The sequence below is a fragment of the Palaemon carinicauda genome, chromosome 3, assembly GCF_036898095.1.
Source record: "Palaemon carinicauda isolate YSFRI2023 chromosome 3, ASM3689809v2, whole genome shotgun sequence".
Classification (NCBI taxonomy): domain Eukaryota; kingdom Metazoa; phylum Arthropoda; class Malacostraca; order Decapoda; family Palaemonidae; genus Palaemon; species Palaemon carinicauda.
Genome location: NC_090727.1, coordinates 201279476 through 201300567, shown reverse-complemented (window position 1 = coordinate 201300567; position 21092 = coordinate 201279476). Strand labels below are relative to the sequence as shown.

Below are 21092 nucleotides of genomic sequence, written 5' to 3'. Positions count from 1 at the left end.
TTGTTGCCAATGAAAAGATTGCAATCATCACCTGATTTATGTGACCTGATTTGGAACCTCCCTGTCTAGAATTAATCTGATATGTTCATTCTTTGATGGGAAGAGCCGTTTTAGAGTCAAGAATATCGCCATGGCCTCTAGAATATTAATGTGCAGCTGACGAAAAGTCACCGACCACAAACCTTGGACATTTTTGAATGGGGAGTAACCCCCCCAACCACTTAGGGAGGCGTCCGTATGGACTACTAATGCCGGCGGAGGGAAATGAAGAGGTACCGACTTTGCCAAGTTTCTGACTTTCGTCCATGGGTGAAGTCTTTTCCTTAGGATAGATGGAATCCTAGAAACCTTGTCTCGACTTTGATTGTTTGCCCTGGACGTCCAAACTCTATTGATGTCCTTCAATTTGGCTTTCAGTAGAACGTCTGTTACGGAAGCAAACTGGAGTGAGCCCAAGATCCTTTCTTTGTTTCTCAGAGATGTTTATTTGTCCTTGAGAAATCTTTTCGGGTTATTTGCTATCTCGTTCCTCTTTTTTTGAGGAATCGACAGTTTGTGGGTGGTCTGGTTCCATTGTAAACAACCACTGGAAGCATGACGCCGGAATCAGGCGGGACTTTTTGAAATTTACTCTGAACCATAAGTGTTCCAGAAACTTTATTACTTTAGCCGTTGCCTCGAGACATTCCTTGTTGCTGTTGGCCCAAATAAGCCAATCGTCCAGATAGGCCACTAACTGTATTCCTCAAGTTCTCAGCTCCTGGACCACTGTCTCCGCTAACTTCGTGAATATTCTGGGAGCGATATTGAGACCGAACGGCATCACCCTGAAGGTGTATGCCCATTTTCCTAGCTTGAACCCTAGAAAAGAAAGAAAATGCTGCGCTATCGGAAAAAAAGCATCTGTAAGATCTATAGAGATGACGATGGCCCCACGGGGAAGTAAGGTCCGTACCTGCGAGATGGTCAGCATATGGAACTTGTCACATTGAATGTATGTATTCAAATGAGACAAATCTAAGATGACTCTTAGTTTGTCGGAGTCATTCTTCGGCACGCTGAATAAGAGACCTTAAAACTTTAAACGCTTTACCTCCTTTATTGCATTCTTGAGAAGATCTTGTGCAAAAAGCGTGAGATCTGCCGTTGGACTGATAAAAACTGATCAGTGGAGGGGGCCCTTGAGTCCAACTCCACCCTAGGCCCTTTGATACTATGCTGTGTGTCCATTTGTTGAACGTCTAACGGCTCCGGAAAAGGTCCGAGTGACCTCCATGACTTTCCCTAGAGGCCAGCTGCCTCGAGGAAGCCGCTCGTCCAGTGTTAGAACGACGTCATCGACGTTGATGTCACGCTTTGGGACTGACCACTTTTGGCACTCCTGGAGAAGGGGGAGATACTGTACTCCTGTATCCACCTGCGCCATAATTAGTCAGCGAGGAACTGTGCCGGTCTCCATCGCCTTTTCACATACATGTCCTTCTTGCATGTGGATGTGAAGGGATTGGGTGACCCTTTCAAAATTATAATCATGTAAGGCGTGAGAGGGGCAGGGCAGTTCGGGTCGTCGTTGATCTTCATCAGAGGTCGGCTATTAACGACAGCCTCCACTTCGCAGAACAGAGTGCGAAGTGTTTTATCAGTCTTGACTTGTTGGAGACAGGCCGCTGTGAGGGCTCTTCGGATGGACCTGATCAGACGCTCCCACACTCTGCCGAAGTGTGAGGCATGTGGTGGATGAAAGTTGCACTCTATGCCTCGGATCGAGTGTCTCTGATTTCTCCTTCATTGAAGCGCTGGAGAGCTTCTCTTAGCTCTCGTTCCGTGGCCACAATGTTGGTCCCGTTGTCAGACCACATTCTCTTTATAGGCCCCCTGCGAGCGACTAAACGCTTGATGGCATTGACGAAGGAGTCTTGTTCCATGTATCGATCACTTCCAGGTGGACTGCTCGCGAGGTAAGGCACGTAAAGATAGCGCCCCAACGCTTCACTGTGGACCTTCCTTGCTTCACTAAGAACGGTCCGAAGCAGTCCAACCCAGTGTTAGTAAAGGGGGGTTCATCTGGACAAAACCGGTCTGATGGCAGTTCAGCCATCACCTGAACTACAAGACGACTACTAAGTCTGCGACAGACCAAGCATTCTCGAATGACAGTCTTGACTATCGCATTTCCGCGGACGATCCAGTAGTTTGTCCTCAACTGGATCATCAGGTGGTTCTGGCCACAATGGCCGCAGGACTCGTGCGAGGCTCTCACCATAAGCTCTACCGCCAGAGAACTGATGGGTAGGATGATCGGATGCCTGGCCGTATCTGCCAGTGTTGATTTCTGTAATCGACCACCAATGTGGAGCAATCCATCCTTGAGAAATGGTCTCAGCTTGATTAATTTACTGTACCTTTTCAGCAATCTTCCCATCTTCGAGAGGGTGCTTAACTCCTCTTCATACTCTTGCCTTTGGGTCAGTCTCCAGATCAAATTCTCCGCGGTACGTAGCTCCGCACTCGAGTGAGTCTACGCTGTATGGGCGAGCTTTCTGCGTGTGGCGGATAAATCTTGTCATCCACGCGACAGTCTTGACAAACTTCAACCAAGAGGAGAATCTTGTCGCTATTGATTCAATGAACGTTGGTTCTTCCTTCGTTATATCGAAGACGGGAGAAGTGTTCACTTCGGCGTCTGGATCAAGCTCTCCTCTGACCACATCTTCGGGCATGGTTGGCCAGTGCGTTCCGTCCATTTTGAGGAAATCTGGTCCTGAAAACCACAAAGATGACTGGAGGAAGTCACTGAAGGAGAGGCCACGTGACGCGAGGTCTACGGGATTTGTAGTAGTATTGACGTATCTCCACACCATAATGTCGGATGTATCCATAATGAGATTGACCCTATTGTCCACGAAGGTCTGATACCTTGCAGTCGGATTTGAGATTTCAGCACTGACGTGCTATCAGTCCAGAAGACTGACGGGGCCAGTTTCAGATTGAGCTCAGTCTTCAGCTTTGAGTTCATCTGTGCAGCGATAGCAGCCGCCGTCAGCTCAAGACGAGGGATGGTGGTTTTTTCAGAGGGGCGACTCTCGCCCGTCCTATGACAAGAGTGCAATGAATCTTTCTGTTGACACCAACTACACCCAAGTAAGAGACTACACCATAGCCTGTCTGACTTGCGTCAGCAATGTGGTGCAGCTGAAGGGTGTCAACATCTCCGAAGTCTGGTAATATGAAGGACCTTTGCAGTTGGAACTCCTCCAGTTGTGGCAACTACGCGAGCCAGGTCTTCCATCAAACAAGTTCATCAGCAGACATCTCCTCATCCCACGAGAGCTTCCTTCGGCACATTTCTCGCAACAGGATCTTCGCGATCAAAGTGACTGGGGATAAGTAGCCCAAGGGGTTGTAGATCGATGCAACAACAGAGAGCACGCCACGTCGGTTGAAAGGCTTGTCTTTAAGGACGATTCTGAACGTGATCACGTCTATGCTCATATTCCAATGGATCCCCAGGGTTCGTTCAGTTGGCAGCTCATCTTTATTCAAGTCTAGGACTGCCACAGAGTCATCTCGTTCTTCTCCGGGGATCGCAGCTAGAATTCGCTTGCTGCTGGAGGTCCAATGGTTAAGACTGAAAGCTCCATCCCCGCACAGGTTGATCAGATCTCTGGTCAATTTGATGCATTCTTCCTCATCGTCCATCGCCTTGAGGAGGTTGTCGACGTGGAAGTTGCGACGTATAGAGTTAGAAGCTTCTTCGTTATACTTGCTTCCGAAATCCAGGGCCGTTTTGCGTAAGCAGAAGTTAACGATGCTCGGCGATGATCTTGCACCAAAAATGTGGGACGTCATTCTGAAGACTTTCAGTTCTTTGCTGGTGACACCTTCTGGCCACCAGAGGTACCTCAGGCAGTCTCTGTCCTCTTCAGGTACCTTCACCTGATGGAACATCTCCTGCACGTCTGCTGTGATGGCATGTTGGCCCTCTCTAAAACGCAGAACACCCGTCAGGCTATTGGTGAGGTCGGGGCCTTGCATCAGATGTTTGTTGAGAGATGTTCCTCGGTGCCTTGCCTTCAGATCGAAGACCACTTGGTCTTTCTATTTGACAGGATGCCTGACAGAGTGGTGCGGTATGAGCCATACGCGCCCGTCCTTCCTGTCTAGCTGACTTACAGGAACCCTTTCGCCGAAGCCCTTATCAGTATATTTCTTCATCTAAGCTACGTAGGATGTCTTGTAAGCTTCGGGCTCGTCGAATTGCCTTATTCATATTATCAGGTAGAGGAGTAGAGTCCTTGAATGGCAGCTTGGCCACATACTTTCCATGTCGATGCTGTGTCGTGCTAATCAAGGTGGCCAAGAATCTCTTGCCCTCTAGGGAATCTTCCAATCTGGAGAGGGATTCCTTTTTGAAGAAATCTCGATTAAAATGACTCTACAGTAGCTCTGTCAAGTCTTGAGGGTCCAATTTTCAATGACCATGATGCACGGGTGAGACCTCCGATGCAGACCGGTCTCCAGTAGGACCGAAAGCCACCCAACCAAGCTTGGTTAGGTAGGCGGATGGCTCGTTGGCAGTGCCGTGACGTTGCTCTAAAATGACTATTCAGGGTCGTGTCTAACCCGATCACGAGTTCGACCTGTTAGTGGTCCGTTGGCATGCTTTGCAGCTCTACGTCTGCTATGTGTGGCCATCTCTTCAGCCAGTACGAAGGCATTATGTAGTCCGTTGACACATTAATTTTGTCAGTAACAAAGACTTCTTTTACTCGTTCTTCCTCCTCACCTCCGTTGATGTTACCAAGGGTGAGTTGGACCACTTCCTTGCAGGCGAACGTACCGGCCTCTGTCACCATTGTCTGGTTGCAAGGCCTTCCCGTTACACCTAGCCGATCTATTAGGCTCCTTGCGGCTAAAGTGGGTGCGGCTCCTCCATCTATGAAGCCGATCGTAGTGCACGTTCCGTTCACCATGACTGGGATGAGCTTCAACATTGTACGACCATCCAGTCGTCGGTCAGTGGACATGGTGTGTACGTGCCCCATCGTCGCAGGAGTCCCAGCCTCTGGAGTGGTTTCGGTGTTAGTTCTATCAGGCGGTGCATTGTTAGTCGTCCCAGCCCCCGCTTTAGGCCTGTCAGATGTCTTGGACAGTTGCTCTCTTGGAGTTTGCACTGTCCCTCTGAGGGTTTTCTTCACATAGTGCAAGAGCGTGTGATGCGTCCCCAAGCCGCACTTGCTACACGTGGATTCTTCTTCACAGGTTTTGTGATTGTGTGCGACATTTAGGCATCTGAAGCAGAGTTTGGCATCCACCACAGCATTCCAGGGGTCATCCAAATTGAGGCTTTGGAATCGGTGGCAAGACTGAATTCCATGCTTTTTTTTCTTGCAGTATACGCAATATATCCCATTGTCGGAAGGAGAGCTGTGGTGAACAGGCAAGGCTTTAGCTTTGATCGGCTTGCTCGTGCCCTCAGGTTTGCCCTTAAATGGAAGACTGTCACACTCATACTTCAGTTCTTTAGCGACCAGTGCCTGTCTCTCCACAAAGGTGATCTGGGCTGGAAGCTTGTGTTCGTGTTCCAGGTACTTGAGACCCATCTTACCTGAAGGGGCGAGGGAGCTTTTCCACTATCTTTCTCATACTTTCTTCAGCACAATTCTAGTGTAATTTGCACCCAGTGCTGCCTTCACTTCTTTAGGTAAGAAGCGTAGTTCATTAAACCTTCGCTATCACCTGCTGGGATTTCCTTCCATTCTAGAAGCTTACGAATAAAAGCTTCGGTAGCATCTACTTCTCTGCCGTAGAATTCACTTAGCTGCTTCCAAGCTTCGTCGTACCCAATTGTCTGTGACAGGTGCAAGCAGTGCTCAACCAGGTTTCTCGGAGGCCCATCTAGGATACGATACAAGTGGTTCAGCCTGAGCTCGGGGTCCGAGGTATTGTTCTCAATATGCCATTTGAAGGACATCTTGAACCAATTAAATTTGGTGAAGTCGCCTCCAAAGCGCTCAAGTTTAGTAGGTGGTAACAGCGATGTCCGCGCCAACTCATTGCTGCTAGCATGAGTGCATTCAAGTGCCTTAAGCACTTGAGAGTTTTTGGCCAAGGGGTCAGTGACACAGGGTTAAACGTGGCATGTCGTGGTGCGAAAGGAGTTGAGGTGGGATCCAATGGCGTGAGTGGACTTCCACGGGTGTAGAATGGCATTCTGGTCCTCTTGTATGTTCTACAGGGTCCATTGTCTGCATAGCACTTGGGTCACTCTCATGGTGGTGGGCGACACTTAGCCTCCATTGATTGATCCTCGACTCTATTCAGTCTCCACAGCCTTTACACTGGGAACTCTCACGCTTCCGGCATGTGAAGACACTTCCGAACCACATTGCAACTCTCCTGCCTCCAATCTAATTTCGTAATAAAGTTGCTGTCTCTGAACCTCTAGCTCGGCCTCCAGCAATGCAGCGTCCGCTAGCCCTCTAGCGGCCCGATCCTCGGCATCTCTCTGAGCAGTGAGTTCATCAGCTTCAGCTTTCTTCTTGGCTGCACGTTTTTCCGCTTCTAAGCGTGCCCTCAGTTGAACCTTGGCTAAGTTAGCTTGCGCTTCTAACAGCAGCTTTCGGCGGACCTCGCTTGTCTCTCTCTTGGATGACGTTCTTGATTTTAATGATCTCTCCGACATGATGAAGATGTTCCCAGCTCGGCGTCAACGTCTGAGAAAGATTCACTTCTTGATAGTCAGGTTACAATCAGTCATCTGAGACCCACTTTTGTGTAAAGATCTAAAACTGTAGAACACCGGAGAGGGGTTCACTCTCTCGACTAAAGTTCTAAGTTATTGGCGTATGGTCTTGAAACTCACGTATTTTACAATTAGATATATTGAAGTGTATAACTTTTATATCGGACGAGGTTTTAGCTGCAAAAAAAAAAAAACAGCTCGTCAATAAGAAAATACAGCAATGGTACAGGAGTACATTAATTGCAATAGGGTTCATTACAATAAATAAGAGACTTGCATCTTTTCCCAACGCCAATTCTGTTTCAAGTTCAGTTCAAAGAACTTTCCCAGGTGGTACCGCTAATCTCCTGCGAGTGATTAGTTATCGAGCCAAATGTGCATCAGTCAACATAGTAAGCTGAGCGCAGAGCTGCTCACACCACAGCAGACAGCCATGCACTGCCAAGGTCCGGGGCCGTGACGTCACTGTCTAGCGCGAGATGCCCCTCTGAGCCGACCAATCATGGAGCTAGACCATCGCTATGCCCATATAAGGTTATGTTTTCGGCGCTTAGAGTTTGTCCTGGAGAACGTAATAAGGGAAACTAAATCAATCCCCATGGTTAACAAAGAACAAAAAATTCTTGGAAATACATTATGGCGTATCTTAAGTGGCGAAAGGGTCCCCTAGACCTACTCCCTCCCTCCAGCCTATTATACCCGTGAGCCAGGCCTTGAGATTCAAAGGTAGGGTTATAAGCAGGTGAAGTACAGTAGAGAATGAAGTCGATGGTTGGGGTGGCTGGCATACCAATACAATTTGTTGTTGGGGCTGAGGTTTAGAGGTGGAAGGATGGCGCACCTGGGGTACAGGCAATGCCTGCACCACAGGTTGGGCTTGTGAACTCTGGAAGGCGAGAAACCATCTCGGTCTTTTCCTGCCTCGTAACTGCATCCAGGTGGGTTTGAATTTCCTCTTAGGGGTGAGACCCCACCTAACTGAGGGTCTGACTGACCCTGGCTGCCTCACTGAGGACCCTGTTCACCACATCATCTGGGAAAAGACCTGCCCCCAGACTGAGGCTTTAATCAGCCTGTTAGGCTCATGCCTAATGGAAGCCTGCGCTGAAACGTGCTTCAGGCACGAACGACGAGCTACTGCAAAGTTGTATGCATCACACTGAAGTGTGAGAAACAAGGACTTTGTCAAGATCTTAAAAAGAGGCTCATCACCGTATACCAACGAAGACATCTCAGCCATTGTAGCAGAGTTGATAGACCTACTCAGTCTGACTCGTGCCTCATACTCAGTCATAATTAGCGATTCCGGTAACCTGGGAAGATATTCACTGAACTGTACGGTCGCACAATCTGGATTAAACTTTCCAGTCGTGAAGGTAGCCGGGGCATCAAGCCAGCATTCTTGGTCCCCTGGGAACAGCAAAAGTCAGGTCTGTCTCCTTAAGTTGTGGCATAGGCTTGTCCTCCATAGCTGCTTGCAAAGTAAGGTGCACCACCTTGGTGGTACATGGAGTAGGGGTTTGTTCCTCGACCACGAACATGGTATACGCCCCTTTAAGAGGGGTTAACTTTGTAAAAACACACACTCAGTCAGGGTCTGGACCCAGGCGGACAGCCTGCTCTTTCGGGAATATGAGTTTCTTTTGGAACTTTATCTACCCTGACTAGAGCGTCCTCTGTCAGGCGCATAACTAGGGAAGGGGAACTGCAAACCCGGCGGATAGAACTCAGTCATCAACCAGACAGGTACCACAACCCTCAATAGTCAACATGACCTCGTAGAATGGGGCATGAAGGGCCAACCGCCACGGGTTGCTCTTAAACGCCGGAAGCTTCGACGCATCCGGGACCACAAACTGGTGTTGCTGCGGGAGCCCAGACCTATAGAGATTCCCAGACCTATAGAGATTCTCAAGCATGTTCTCTTGATCCGTAGTCTTTGGGCGAAAAGAGTCCATCTACTGTAAACGATTGGCAATAGGGCCAATCTAGGATTGAACAATACTCCCCATCTGCTCCATGAGCTATCTCGAAAAGGTCACCGAATCAAAAACCAGTTTCGGCGACTTCGCCTTTGAGCTCCTCGCTCTCGAGCCCTGGGTTGGCGGATGAACCTTTGCTGAGGACGTCCGACGCTTAAAAACCAAAGATGGCCTGGCGGGTAGAGATTTGAGTATTTTAGAAGGCTTGTGAGCCTTGGGTAAAGCTTTCTTGACATGCTTTATTTTAGGGACTACTGAACATGACTTGTCCCCGGCCATGACATTTCCAGTAAATCCCAGGAATGAAGAGAGAAGAAGAAATAGAATGCGCTGGACTAAGAAAAGAACCTTAGACCGGAAGCTACCTGCCTCACTTACCACCCTACCTCGACCGGTCGAGTCGACGACCATAGGTTCCACATCTAAATTAATAGCAGCGACATCTAAAACATCTTTGCCTAGGTCCTCCAAATCTTCAGGGAAGGCTCGAGTTTCCTCAAGAATCCTGGCGATGATAGGAGCTGCCACATCTGATGCTACCACCGCCGACATCTTGGCGTTGGGATAGAGGAGGGAGTACATCCCCTCCGCCAAAATATATGGCTACTTGGTTTTTACGTTCCGGCCAAAGCCACCAACCCAGGTCTTGAGAGTCGCAAGAGAAGCGCTCATGATGGCGGGAGAGATCTGAAACACATTCCCGTTTAGAACACAAACCATAAAAGGGATCTCGGTAAAGAAAGTCATTAATACTCCAATACCGGTATGTACAACAACTATTTTCTACATTAAAGAAATTTTTTTTTTTACCAAATTTGTAACATGTACCAAAATTATTCCCAAATAGACAATAAGTAGCAATAGGGGAAAGAATATAGTACATACCGAGTCACTCGTAAGGTCAGAGCCCAGAGTGTTACAAATCTCGCATCCATCCGGATGCCAGACCAAAAGATCAGCCACCTGGACCGCACACCCGGCATGGGAACAGCAAACCTCATGCCCGCAAGGTTGCTGAAACACAGCAGTGCATGCTGTCTCCTGACAGCGTACCACCTGCAAGAATTTTGTATGAGTATAGATTAACTTGCGCCGGGAAACCCAGCGAAATACTTGAAAATTGAAATCCGCTGCGTAGGTTCGGCGGAAAAGCCTGCGTGCTTAAGGACTAAATAAAAATAACATGTAATAGTACTCTATATATATCCCATCCTCCCGTCATGTAATGTTAGTCGATAAAATGTAATCATAAACATTCGGAGCGCTCGGGAACAATGGTTGGATTAACAGTGAACCTGACTGCCAGACCCGGAGAAAGACATTTATAAACTTTCTCAGCATTCGGAACACCCACTGGAATGGGAAGTAAGCAAGGCAAGGGACGAGCGGACTAGGAACAACCATCGAGAATCCGTAGGCCCGGGGATGCATAATTCATTACGTTAAAATATAAACATACCAAAATGAACTAAAACTTTAATGACAAGACAGAAAAGGAGTATAGAGATACCAATATAGCGCCGGAATACATGCGTAAATCCAGTGCGAAAAATCAAATGCTATTGTAATCATATTTACCAGTAATCAATAAACTCCGTCTAAGCCCCTCTCCCTGACCAACCATCCATAACAATTCATAAACAAGTATTGAATAAATTAATGGATCAGAGCAGTAGAATATCTGAATCTCAAAGAATCATAGCTACTATTTTATAGATACGATTCTCAAATTATCCCAGCCCTCCCGGAACGGAAGGATAACAAAGATGGAGTACCAGGGAAATGGGGGGGGGAGGTACGAGGCGAGCACACTCAGTCCTGCGCGCCTGGTGGCCAACCATGACGAGACCAGGAGAGCGCGCTACCCGCGTCGACGCAAGGAGCGTATGAGCCAGCCTCCACTTTGGGCGACTTCCCGTTTTCTAAAATGCACGTGACCCAAGCCTACCACCCGATGTAGGGAGTGGTGGAAGACCTATAGGGGGAGAGGGCACCCAAGGGGAGTGACTGGCTCGAAATCAAGTGACCACTGTGGTCGGGGGGGTGGGACTACCCTTCGAAACACTATGGAAAGACACGATGAGGCGGTAGGCATATGGCTTGCTGCGAAAGCACGCAGATAACAACAAAAATAATAATAGTGTAATGTGGCAGACGTGATATACAATTAAATAGTCTATAACGACATAACTGAGTAAAATAGGGGAGAGGAACAGGGTGTAAAAGGAAAGTACAGTATAGCCTAACCCTCCAAAATCGGGTAGTTGCCGACCTGGACAGGAAACTATACTACTCTAATCAATAACTAGCCCTCCAAAATCGGGTAAAATACCGACCTGGTCAGGTAGTCGCTAAATAAAGTAAAAAATAGTGTTCCGATTCCCCGTAAAATACTCAAAACGAACATTTTAACCAAGATAAAATAGATATATCGAAGGGAAAGCTCACGGGGTAGGCTACCGTCCGAAGCCGCATACTGCTCTGTCGGGTAGGCTAACTGAACATCCAAATAGCCTAAATAAATGTCTATAACCATACCAAAACACTGTATAAGATGTCTAGAAACAACTAAATGAGACCACAATTAGTATGAGGAACTAATTGAAAGTCGCATATAACAGATCAGGAGGTAGCGACACCAAAATGGCCGCCAATTTACCCATAAGGGATGGCATCATACAAAGCGGCCAAGACTAAAATCAACAAGATTATTAATTTAACGCGTGTCGCTACCTAGAATTATCAAAACAGACAATTATAATACTCAACTTGGGAGCAGGGATCTCCAAAACATCTGACATCTTCAAAAACACTGAAACACAAAGCTATGAAAACAACACTTCTGAATCTCACTGGTGCTAGAAAGGAATGGGGGAAGAAGCGTGGGAAGTGGTAGGGGAAGGGTAGTCGTAATAGAGGCCAGTAGTCTGATGTAGAACGGCACCTCGTAGTATCGGGGGATATTGAGGAAGGAGAGGACTAACTGGTGAGGGACCTCTGGTCGTGGTTCTAACACGCCCCAGTTACTATACCGACAATATTAGAGCGAGCGAGCTGGGTTTATTCCTGGCATTCCATGCAACTTTTCTCTTGTATGTTTAGCAGTAATTATACCTTAGAAATGATGCTATAAGGAGCATTTCACGGAGCGATACAGGTCGAGCCCAGAAAACGGATTTTGAGCAAAGCGATAAATCAATCTATGGGTGATATGGCCATGTCATCCTGATGGTAGGTTCCTTTAGGTAGCTTTCTAAGGGATATTTGGTTACAGTGATACTCCCAGAGAATTAACCTGGCACGAGTACTCTTAATATAACTTTTAAGGATATCGCATAAAATCAGGGGACGTATTTCTTGATACGACACATAGCAATCTTCACCCCGAATAGAGTTTCCGCTTTGAGGGGGAAGAGTGGTAAATTTGAAGGGGAGCCGTTATCAAGGTTACCCGGTGGAACCCCTCCCAGTACTACTGCGGCGTACTATTCCTTGTTGCAATCAAGCATGGATAGCTGCAGATAGAGTAGTTTCGGGTGGGAACTTTGTTACATAGTTGTATACTCCTTTTAGAATTGAATTTAATTGAATATGGGATTTAGGCATTAAGCCAAGCACTAGGGCATCAAAGGCCATTCAGCGCTATATAACGAAAATCATTCAATCATATCTGTATACTCACACCATTTAGTATTATTTTAACCTTTAATACAAATCGCAACACTTTCATATAATAAAATCTAGATGTGAAAAAAATAGGGATTAAAAGGGTAAAATAAATAAATAAATTAATAAAATCAATTATAGCTCGTAATATAACCCAATACTTTGTATAAATTTTCTCAAGTTCAGGGTATTACAGTTTCCCCCCAGTATATCTCTAAAAGGTTTGTCCTGGAGTAAATGTGTCCTCCTCTGAAGATTAAAAGCAGGACAATCGACTAAAATATGTTTAACATCCATTGTCACTTGACAGGTATTACAAAGAGGGGCCTGTCTCCCTTCCTCACTCTTCATTAAATAATTGTGTTTGCATGTGTATGGCCAATACGCAGCCTAGTTAAAATAATGGTATCCCTCCTACTTGTAGAATTACAAGATGACCATTTATCCACCAATAGGTGGATTTGTTTCAATTTTGTATTGGTGGTCAGTTCAGACCATGGAGCCTGCCACTTATTTTTACGGTAAAGATGAATCTCACTTTAAAGATCTTTGTAAGGAATACTCAAGGGGGATGGATTACTTAGCCCTGAAGCTTCCTTTGCTGCCTTATCTACTTGTTCATTCCCATCCACCCCAACATGGGCAGGGACCCAAAAGAAGGGAACACTGATACTCTTCCTAGACTGCAGAAGTACTAACCAGTCCTGCACCTCTTGTACTAGATGATGGCCTGGCATAATGTTTTAATGAGTAAAAATTGTATAAAAGAGGAGGGTGGGTACATCAGGACGACATAACCATATCACCTAAAAATAGGTTTTTCTTTGCTCAAAATCAGTTTTTGGGGCTCAGCCATGTCGTCCTGATGGAAGTTTACCAGAGAATTACTTGAAAGTACTATATCTGTGGGTTTGTACAAGTGCCTTTACTTTGACCAAGTTCCTTATATGGTCTCCCAGACCTAATATATGTGACATTACCGTTATTTGTCATATCCACTGTTTGGAACTAACTTAGGGGGCAAGGAAATTGTCGATACCGACTATAAGGCGTCAAAGTTGTATTTCGTAGGAACAAGGTGGCACTTTTTAGTGATTACCAGGTTGTTCTCACAGAGGTATACTGACAAGTATATTTATTTTTAGGGAAAAAAAGGCTCTGGATCATTTATTCAATTTCATGCAGGGCAAATAAGACGCAGATACATTTTATGTATTTACTTGTACTAGACAAATTTAAAAATACAACGAATATATCTTAAATAGAATCCTTTGAAAATTCAACATCTTCGGGTATATATATTTGTAACCTGTAAGGGAAGAAATACATATATGGGTTAGTCACAGGTGCCACTTAGATGTTGGATATGTTTCAACACTGTGTACGAATGTTCACACGGCACTGGTGTTATTGGTTAGATTCTACACCAATATAGAACAGTCCGAGATTCACTATAGTGATCTCTATTGACGGGTATTACACTCAAGGATGCTAATACCTGTTCACCCAGTCTACTGTTAAGTCACAAACTATTCACTGTTCATCGCAGCACTAGACGACAGGTTTTATAACACTACCTGCCGCCACCAAGTTTTATTTCATGCACTTGCTTCGAGTAATGTTTATAGAAGACTCGAAGATTTCCACCCAGTATATGAGTGGAGTCTAGCAAAGTCCATATGCTGAAAGTAGTTCAGCGAGGAAGAAACTTTTCTAGGATCGTGAGCTGTGGGTGTACTGTCAAGATCAACTCTGCGAATAAAGTAGGAGAGTTTCGCCCTCAGTTGTTTTAGGGATAAGTTCGATCCTGAGGTTTTGCCTAGGAAGAGCTGTCCCTCCTCGAAGTCTGAAGTTCCTCCAAGATAGACCTCAAGACACTACTGGACACAGAGACATCTTCCTCTAGAGGGCAGATTCTCCAAGGACCCCACCTGTTGGTGGGCAGCTCGTTTTTGGCGAGAAAGGATCGGGAAAGATATAGTTCTCCCTCTTCTGTGAACTGAATATGGCCCTAGTTTCTGGATAGTGCCACTATTTCACTAACTAGCCCCTGAGGCTATAGTGAACAAGAATATCACTTTGTGTTAGATCCTTCAGGGTACAATCTTTGTTGTTCAAGTTCAAAGCGTAGTGTAAGACTTTGTCCAAGGACCATGATATGGGCAATGGAATCAGTTTCAGTCGTAGTTCCGTTATCAGGGGTAAACCAGATGCTGTTGGGCCACTTGTGAGCCACTATTGCTGCTGTTTCTTGATAGGATCTCGGTTTGTTGAGGACCTTCAGCAGGAGGTTGGTTAGAGGGGACAGGTGAATCCTGGACCATCTATTCCAGTCTATGGACATCGCGAAGAGGTCTATCTGCAGTCCTGGGACTTTGCATAAGATGAAGGAGAATGATCTTGCGTCTAGGGACCATTCTGACTATCGGGTTGATCCTGGATTGAGCGTCCGCTGTCACATTGCGGAACCATTGAAGGTGAACTGCTGAGAAGTGCCATCTCTTCTCTTCGCCAAGCGGAAGATGACCAATATCACTTGGTTGATTTGAGGCGATCGAGCCTTGTCGATTCAGGCATCTCATTACAACCTCGCTGTCTAGTACCAGTCTGATGTGGATTGAGCAGCGAAGTTTGTTTTTTCAGTGAGAAAAACTGCCATGGCTTCCAGAATGTTGATGTGGAAGGTCTTGAAGAGGGAGGACCAGGTTCCTTGGATTTTCCGATGGTGAGTGGCCTCCCCACCCTTCCTTTGAAGCATCCGTGTGAACGGTGACTGAAGGTGGAGGAGATTGTAGGGATACCACCTTCTTTAGGTACTTGGCCTCTGACCATGGCTTGAGGAGTGATCGCAGACGAGTTGGTATCGGTCTTTTCAGATCTCTTCGAGCGTTTGATGCGTATTTTCTCCAGACTCCTGATGCATCTTTTGTGTTCTCAACACTGGGTCTGTCACTGAGGCAAACTGGAGAGACCCCAACACACACTCCTGTTGCCTTCTTGTTATCCTGTCGGATTGAAGGAGTCTCTTGACAGATCCCGCTATCTCTCTCCTCTTATTTGATGGAATGGAGAGGCAGTGTGACTAAGTTCTAGTGGACACCCAGCCATTGGAACCTCTGAGCTGGAGATAGTAGAGACTTTTCCGAAGTTGATCTTGAATCCTAGATGTTCCAGGAACTGGCTCACTTCCTTGGAGGCTTGCGTGCATTCTTCTTTGGATGCTGCCCATACCAGTCAGTCGTCCAGGTAGGCAATTACCTGAACTCCCTTTAGGCGTAGTTGACGAATGACTGCGTTCGCAAGCTTTGTGGATATCCTTGGGGCTATGTTTAGTCCGAAGGGCATGGCTCTGAAGACGTACCGTTTTTTGATCGGAATATGCCAGTATGCGTCCGCCATGTCTATGGAGACACTATGCCTGTTTGGGCAGTAGGGTCCTTATGTGTTGAAGAGTCAGCATTCTGAACTTGTGATTCACTATGTACTTGTTGAGTGGTGATAAGTCCAGAATGACACAGCTTTTCCGAATCCTTCTTCGGAACACAAAACAGCCTTCCTTTGAATTTGATAGACTTTGCCCTCCTTACAACTCTCTTGTCTAAGAGTTCTTGAACATATTCTTCCAGAATGGGGGTAGAGCCGAGGGAAATTTGGTGGAGTTGCGTTCCAACTCCACCCCAATCCGTTCTTGACTAGGCTGTGGGCCCAGGGATCGAAGGTCCAGCAATCCCGGAAGAGGAGAAGTCTCCCTCCTACCCGGAAGCATCTCACTTGAAGTGCTGGTTGGAGGACTTGCCTCCTTGGCCATGTCCACCTTTGTTGCCCCTGCCTCTGGAGGGGCGTCTAGAGGAACCTCAAAAGGAACCTCGAGACTTCGGCCGAAAGGTTGTTGATTGCCTTTCAAAGGCTGGGGTAAAGACAGCGACTGAGTCGCCACCTGTTGGGGCACCAGCTGGAACGTGGTAGGTGGTTGGGGCACCGTGGCCACGGGAAGCAGCTGTTGTTATAGTGGAGGGCGAGAGGGCACTCTAGGTCGTTTAGTCTTTCCGTTTGGGTTGGGGACCCTCCTCAGTGGAAGACTTCCTCTTGGATGACAAGCCCCACTTGTGGAGGAGATTTCTATTCTTTGTAGCAGCTTTGTCAACAACTCTTTGACCACTTCGCTTGGGAAGAGGACTTTTCCCCAGATGTTGGAAGCCATCAGCTTCCTTGGTTCATGTCTCACCGCAGCCGAGGCGAACACGAACTCTCTGCAAGCCCGTCTGGCTTTAATGAAGTTGTATAGGTCCTTTGTGACAGTTGCCAAATGAGCTTTGGCAAAGACCATGTACATATCTGGGGTGTCAGGTACTCATGCCATCGTCTCTAATCCAGTCTGAAAGGAAATAGAGGCGGCTAGTCTCTCCTTCGTTTCCTGCTCCCTGCGCAGGTGGAAGTCCGACAACTTCGGGAAGTCTTCTCCGAACTGACGTCCGGCAATGTCAGCCTCCAGATTCCTGACTGAGAAGGTGCTGTAAACGTCCTTCCAGTCCGCATCATCAGATGGTAGGGTGAGGGAAAAGTGTCTACACTCTTCAAGTGTAGGGCAAGGTTTCCCAGCCTCAACTGCCTTTAGGGCTGCCTTGAACCCTTTCTCCATAAAGGGGAAGGCAAGGGAAGTAGTAGTGATGAAGGATGGGTGCTTCTTACCGAGAGCCGGTATCTTGGAACTAGTGAAGGCCCTCTCTTTCAAGGTCTTAGTGAACAAGGATTGGGCCTTGGGGAGGTTCAGTATGATGACCTCTTTTGGCTCCGTTTCCTCTTTTGAGGGGGGTTCTGTCCTTAGGCGGACGTAACAATCCGGGTAGGCCCCTTTGCTGGGCCAAAATCGACATCAACTGGGACCGTGCCCAGTTTGTCAGAGAGGAAGATCTTCCCTCCTGACATAGGCATGTGTTCAGCATATCTTCAAGGATTGACGTCTGAAAAAGGGGAAGTTCCTTAACGTTTAGCTTCTTGGGGGCTAAACAGGAAGACACGAGTTGGTGCATCTCTGTACGAAGCGAAGCTTCCTTCTTGGATGACTGCTTCCTCATGTCCTGGAACATGGATAGGAGAGAAGTTAGCGTATGGATAATAGTGTCTAACTGGTGGGCATTAGTAGTCGACGGGACAGGCTCAGCCACCGTAGCCAATGAATCCGAAATAGTTTCGGCTTTCTCTTCGTCGTATTCAGGAGGTACGACATTCTCCTGATCCTGCTCTTAAGCTAGAAGACTGCGTTCCGTATCCTCGGAAACCACAGACATGTCTTCCAGCTGGATGTCTTTCAAAGCATCTGAAACATCAGATTCTATCGGAATCTGGACGAGGGGGATCTCAGGCTGAGTTTGAGGGATAACTGCATCCGAAGATGCTCTAGGGAACAAACAAGCCCTCATCCTTTCATTAGGAAGGTATGGGCCAGTGGTGCTCTTCTGAAAACCTCTGACCCATTACTGCACCATCTCTCTTGCCGCATCCCTCGACTAGGAGTTTTGATTATCAAAAGCCTCAGTAACCAGATTGGAACAAACTTCACATACCTGGGGGTCCCAATACTTCAGAGCGCCCTTCGTTGACGCGCAACGCGAGAGGGTTCTGCACATTAAGTGGCCACAGAAGCTCTTGCTGCGGACCTTGCAGAAATGATTCCCGCACTCGGGATCCTGCTCCTGTAAAGAAAGGAAAGGCAGACGAGTATTCGGTGAAATCTCATAATTTCATCATACAATGCTATGTATATTTTAGCTTAGTATAGGTAAGCTAGAAGGGAAAGAGGAAAGACATCCACGTGTGTTTCCTGTCCAGCCAATTGCTATGACCTCCAATATTGAACTATATTCTACAGTAGAATTATAAGGAGAAGACAACTTATCCTTTGGATATTAAGTGTAACTTAATACTGTCCTTCAAAGTTCAATATTGGGGATTGAATAGTGATCATTGATAGCTTTCTAAAAAATAGAATCGCTCTCTTGGTCTGGTGGTCTCACAATAGGCTGCCCATGAAGCACCTTGTAGGTTGGAAATATGTATGGGCTACAGCACAGATCGCACAGTGGTATTTCTAGTGGGGGATAATCAATATCGCAGTGACTACTGACCACTCCACGGCCAATACTGTAGTGCCTGCTGGCATACGCCGGTATTACCCTGGGCCTTTTGAAGGTACACTGCCTTCAGTAGGTAATAGGCGGCAGGCCGCCAGCAGCCGCCCTGCTGCCGGCAACCGGGGCTTCGCCCATGATAGCAAACCCGCCGGCGGGCGGCGAAAGAATGTGTCTTCAGACATTGGTCGACCGGCTGTCAGCAGTTGCCAGCAGCCGGCCGGTGTGTGCGGCTCTCGTTGGGTCACCGGTCAACGGTAATCCATAGCAAGCAGCGGCAGAGCAACCTGACGGCGGACCGCAGTCCATGTCGGGTGCCGGCGGCTCTAGGACGCCAGCAGTTGACCCAGGGTAGATGGCAAGAGAGAGAAAGCATGGATGGGAGGGGGAAGCAAAGGCTCAGCCTTGCAGACCGCCATCCAGAATGAGGGTTCGTATGGAAGGGGGAATTATATTCGGGTTTCCTTCCAACCATAGCTCTGTCAGTACCAGCTGGTAGGGCAATGGAAGGCAGTCCAAGGGAGGACTGAAGAACACTCGATAGGTCAGGGGAATCTCTGCCGGCAGCCGACTCAGTTGATGACTGAAAGAACCCAAGCCAATCCCACTATCTACCCGCAGGGTCGATTGTAGAATGATTGCCAAGATGTGCGAAGGCTAAGCCAACACCAAAGGACAGCAAGGGAGGGGTAAGGGTCCTGTAGGGGATGTAGTACCTGGTAGGTAATACCTAACCTAAAAGATTCTGATCCAGAGTAAAGACAACCTTAGGAGCCAGGGAATTCAATTCCCTAGACTGGGGTAGTCTGATGGGATGAGATGGCGGCACCCAGGCCGCTGTCTCAGTGGATAGGAACAGAATCTAGTGTCGGAAACATTAAGGGAAGAATTCAATTCTTCGGCTTAAGGATCTGCCGGCACAGGACTGTCTGCTAGGCCACAGGGAGGAGGCATTAACGGCACAGGACTGTCTGCTAGGCCACAGTCAGGAGGCATTATCATACAATGCCTTCAGGTGGGGCCTACTGAGGTTTAGCCTCCTGCATTGGTAGCCTAACCTGACTTAGGAATTAAATTCTCCAAGCCAGATGGCCACCGATCACAGACAAATACTCTGATATCCCGTCCTAAACTCAAAACCAACCTCTGCGGTTGAGGGAAAGGAACAAACACCCTAGTCTAGATTTACCCGAATAAAATTCACGGCAAAGCTGACTAGGGTTAGCCTAGATTAGTCAGAGGGAAGAGGAATTGCTCTTAAATCTCACAGGGCGATAGGTATTGACTTAAAAGGCATAGGAGGTGTCAGTCTCCACTTAAAAGATGATACAAGGGCAATTGGGGACATGTATGAAAGTATACTAAAGCCCTTAGGCTAGTAGACTAGGAGCGGTGAGAATCTGTCACCGAAACTCTCTTGTATACTATCTTGGATGAGGAAATTTTATTCAGCAATATCTTGTATGTATAAAATATTGCCCGAGCTTTAATAAAACTTTACCAGGAAGGTTATATCATGCATGAAGTGTGTAGGTGCCTAGGCTAAGAAGCCTAGCACTCATGGGGCTTGGTAAATAAATTTCCAAATCCACGAAACAATCGCCATGGTATAAAGAATTCCTAGCTAAATTGCTAAATAGCTAAATTTATAAAAGCGAAATATGCTGGGAAGGTCGTTCTGGCTAACTAAATGCACATGCAATAGAACGACCGCGTCCAAGACGCCATCCGGCTAGGCAACACCTCGTTACGTTAATTACGAACTAAATCGAGGATAAACTGGCAAGAGCTTACATTTATACTAATTAAAGATAATACCCAACTTTCCAGAGGCAGATGAGGCTGGTGAGGGCATCATAGCGATAAGTACAATCCAAAATAGCGAGAGGCACAAGGAATAACACCCGAGTTAGGTACGCTACATGAGAAAATGACTTAAGATGGCACCACACAGCGTCGTGCTGGCGCTCAATAACAGTACGAGTAGGAGCGTTGCCTTAATAACGGCCCTCCTACAATTCTTGCCACTTTCCCCTCTCAAAGCGTAAACACTATTAGGGGTGTAAATAGCTATGTGGCGTGTCAGGAATACGTCCTCTGATCTTGGGAGATATCCTTAACGACAAAAGCAAGGGATATTCACGCCAGGAGTTAGAATTCTGGATACCTTTAGTAAAATTCTCTGGGATATATCACTGTAGTTAAATATAACCTAGGAAGCTACTAAGAAGGAACTTCCATCAGAACGACATGGCCTAAGCCCAAAAAACACTAGTCTCCACCATCGATCCAAGTTGACTTTGGCCTTTGAAAAAATGCTCAAACCGAATCGGTTTGACTTTTCCTCTAAATACAGCTTGACCTCGGGATCCCTTAGAAAGTCCATGACGATGTTTTCTTCAGCTACTAGTTTAGTGCCCATGTCAGGAATGCGTAACTGGCAAACCAAACTCAAAACAATGCAACTGGAAGACACTTAAGAACTCCTTTACCGACAAGTCATAGCAAAGTTTTAAATTAATTGCCCTACTCCAATTACAAGTTATAAATAATAACCAGACTTTAACCTTT

At 46.8% G+C, this 21092-nt stretch overlaps 2 protein-coding genes across 2 annotated transcripts; both read right to left on the bottom strand.

Moving 5' to 3' along the window:
- Positions 1-2447: 2447 nt before the first annotated feature.
- On the bottom strand, positions 2448-2879 carry LOC137636589 (uncharacterized). The gene has a single exon (XM_068368991.1). It carries the CDS (start codon positions 2877-2879, stop codon positions 2448-2450), a length of 432 nt encoding a protein of 143 aa, XP_068225092.1.
- A 409-nt stretch (positions 2880-3288) lies between these two features.
- Positions 3289-4035, bottom strand: LOC137636583 (uncharacterized). The gene has a single exon (XM_068368983.1). The coding sequence runs from the start codon at positions 4033-4035 to the stop codon at positions 3289-3291; it is 747 nt and encodes a 248-aa protein (XP_068225084.1).
- Positions 4036-21092: the final 17057 nt, after the last annotated feature.

Bases quoted from the DNA above. Each gene is read 5' to 3' on its own strand.
- LOC137636583 (XM_068368983.1), bottom strand. From the start codon at position 4,035: ATGCAAGGCCCCGACCTCACCAATAGCCTGACGGGTGTTCTGCGTTTT.
- LOC137636589 (XM_068368991.1), bottom strand. From the start codon at position 2,879: ATGGATACATCCGACATTATGGTGTGGAGATACGTCAATACTACTACA.